The sequence below is a fragment of the Morone saxatilis genome, unplaced genomic scaffold (assembly GCF_004916995.1).
Source record: "Morone saxatilis isolate NCDOM2014 unplaced genomic scaffold, NCSU_SB_2.0 Contig15, whole genome shotgun sequence".
In the NCBI taxonomy this organism is placed as follows: domain Eukaryota; kingdom Metazoa; phylum Chordata; class Actinopteri; family Moronidae; genus Morone; species Morone saxatilis.
This window is the reverse complement of record NW_023339707.1, coordinates 26256596-26259495: the sequence shown is the minus strand read 5'-3', so window position 1 is coordinate 26259495 and position 2900 is coordinate 26256596. Positions and strand designations below refer to the sequence as shown.

The following is a 2900-nucleotide window of genomic DNA, read 5'->3' as shown; positions in this document are numbered from 1 at the left end:
AACTAAATATTCCAGTTTATTCCATTTGAGTCCAACTAATGGGGAGATCTGTTTTAGGGTGTAGTTTCTTTACATTACTGCATTTCTGTAAAAGTTGTCTCACATATTTGCATATTAAAGTTGTTTAATTTAAATTCTCAATTCTTTGTGCAGATAAGAAAAGTTGAACTTTTATATATTTTTACAGAGATGGCTTCAGCTCTTCATTTCATTGTGCTCCTCTGTGGACTGTGGATCGGAGCAGATGTACTGCAACCAGTCGAGGCAGGTACCACGGTCTGCTCGAGGTTTCTGCCTCGTCAAATAATCTTTTTACTACAAAATGAACTATCAACTATTTAAGTTCATTTATTTTTAAGTATCCTGACATCATTTCTTTCTCAGCAGGAAGACATTTTCACATTCTGTCCCTCTTTTAATAGTTATCAGTGCATCAGGGGGTAGTGAACCATACAGATTTGGCAAGTGTATTTATGAAAAAAAGACAATATCCTAGTTTATCCTATATTGTTTTTTTAACTTGTTGTTTTAAGTGATTGTGAAGCTAGGATGGTACTCCCCACAGCTTCACCAATTTTTTATGTAATTTTTTAAGTCTGAGATCTTTTCCATCTAACTTCTAATGAGGCCTTGAATCAGGTTTTTATACTGGTAGATATGGTTTTCAGATTTGATATATGAAGGGAGGAGGATGAGCCATACTACCAGCCAATCACTGTTATAGCTACTGAATATTGTAACTGAGGTAATTAAAAGTAAAATTGGACAACCTCTTGCTTCATAGACATTACTATTTAAAAAGTCAAGTTCAAACAAATTTGAGTTCTATTTTGTTCTAATTCATTTGAATGCAGCCATATGGCGTAATGGGACACTCCCCCAAGTGACGTCTATCCTTCATTGTAGTGTCACAAATGTCATCTCTACACACATCTAAAGCTACGGAAAGGAAAACTCAGAGTTGTACAGTATTCGTGGCTAATTATGTGTTTTTAACATCCACAGGCGCAACGTGAAACACAAAAAGGTTGGTGATTCTTACATTTGTGGATGTTAATGATCAAAATACTGTTGTACTAAAGCTATTCTCTCTGCACCTTGAGTATTCCTCATCCAGTGTCCATCCACCATCATTAACCTAGTTTCACTCCTCTCACACGTTTGCCAGCCAGATTAATTGATTATTACATTATAGGGCTTCAACGAATAATTGATAAGTTGATCTAAAGAATGTTACCTGGCACACTCCTTAGTTCCAGCTTCTCAAATGTACAGATTTGCAACTTTTCTTTATCATACATTATGATAGTAAATTAAATCAATAGTTATTTGAATCATTATATGCAGTCCTTTTGCATTATTGTCCTTCTAAGCTGATGAATACTTTGTAGGTAATTACTGTGAGACTGTCACCTGCCCTCCTTTTTGGACTCAGTTTGACCGTCGCTGTTTCCTGTTCAGTTATGCTGAAAAGGACTGGACAGATGCAGAGGTACTTTATGAAACCATGTTTATGTTTTTAAAAAGTCATTTTAAATACACAGAATTCCTTCATTGTGGGTTATTATTGTTTATTGTTGTTGTTGCCACTAAATATTACTAAATGATCATTTCTAATCTGAGAAGAAACTCTGAGCTACTGGTTATAATGTCGGTACAAACAGTGGACAGTACAGTGATGTTCATGTAGTGATGTTAAGAATTCAAACAGTCTTTGTCTTGTTGGTTTGCACTTTGTCTTCCTCATCAGCGTTTCTGCAATTCTCTTGGAGGGAATCTGGCTTCTCTGCGTAGCCAAAGCGAGTACACCTTCATCAGAGACCTGATTTACAAAGCGACTAACTCACATAAAAACACTTGGGTTGGAGCCTCTGATCAAGTGAAGGTGAGTGTTTTAATCAATAAACCGGATATGTTGCAACTGTTTATTGTTATTTTTAGGTTAAGTAATTGCATCAAAAATATATTTATCCACCATTACCAGCTGGCAGTCCATCTTTATGGTAATCTTAAAATTAAGCACTTAAGCTGAGATAAGAGACCTGAGCATGGACGTAATTTGTAATTTTGGGGGGGCGACACAGGGGACATGTCCACTTTTTTCAAAAGGGCCGTTTTGGGTCCCCTTGCAGTTTTTACCCTCCAAAACAATGTTACACTATAGTAAACCAGAGACTGGGTCGAGCCACTAGGACCAAGTGGAAACGGCCGCTCAAGCTGAAGCCTGTCTCCCTTAGTTTAGCCAATAGACATATATGCCAGTATATATATAACATATAATAAACATAATATACATAGTATATATGTATATATGTCTATGGTTTAGGACCCCCCACAAGCTCCTCGATGGCTCTGCCGGTTCTTGTGGGTGTTGGCCGTCCCCGCCTGATCACTCCATCTTGTGCTGCACACCGGACTTGCTAGTTGCCCAGGAGTTCCTCATTAATCCTGCCACTGTTAGGTGGGGTTTACGTTCTGCCTGAGGTCCGGTCAGCTTAAGAAGGGATTGTATACCAGAGCTTTCATGTTACATTAACGTTTGAATCAGTGTCCATGTTGCGTAATGTTGGCGTGTGTTATGTGTATTGTGTGTTTGTTAATTAAAAGCGCCAGCCAGGGAGTCTAAAAAAAGAAAAAAGTGGATCATAAGAAGACTTCTGTAGAGTCGAAGGTGGAAGTTACTCAAAAGAAAAATGCGTTTACATTCCTTGCAACACCTTCACTGGCTCCCAATTAAAGCAGCATATCCACTTCAAAGACCTCTCATCAATTTACAAAAGCTCTAATGATCTTTAAGTGTTCTTTTGAGTTTTATGAAAGTGCTGATAAATTAAAATGTATTTTCATTATTTGTATACTATATTAAAAAACAAAAACAAACAAACATATATTCCAAATAT

At 37.1% G+C, this 2900-nt stretch overlaps 1 protein-coding gene across 1 annotated transcript; it reads left to right on the top strand.

The window, feature by feature from the left end:
* Positions 1–138: 138 nt before the first annotated feature.
* LOC118324224 (galactose-specific lectin nattectin-like) lies at positions 139–2047 on the top strand. Its single transcript, XM_035656443.1, has 4 exons — positions 139–264; positions 1006–1027; positions 1392–1492; positions 1751–2047. The coding sequence occupies exons 1-4, from the start codon at positions 190–192 to the stop codon at positions 2030–2032; spliced, it is 480 nt and encodes a 159-aa protein (XP_035512336.1). The 5' UTR covers positions 139–189; the 3' UTR covers positions 2033–2047.
* Positions 2048–2900: the final 853 nt, after the last annotated feature.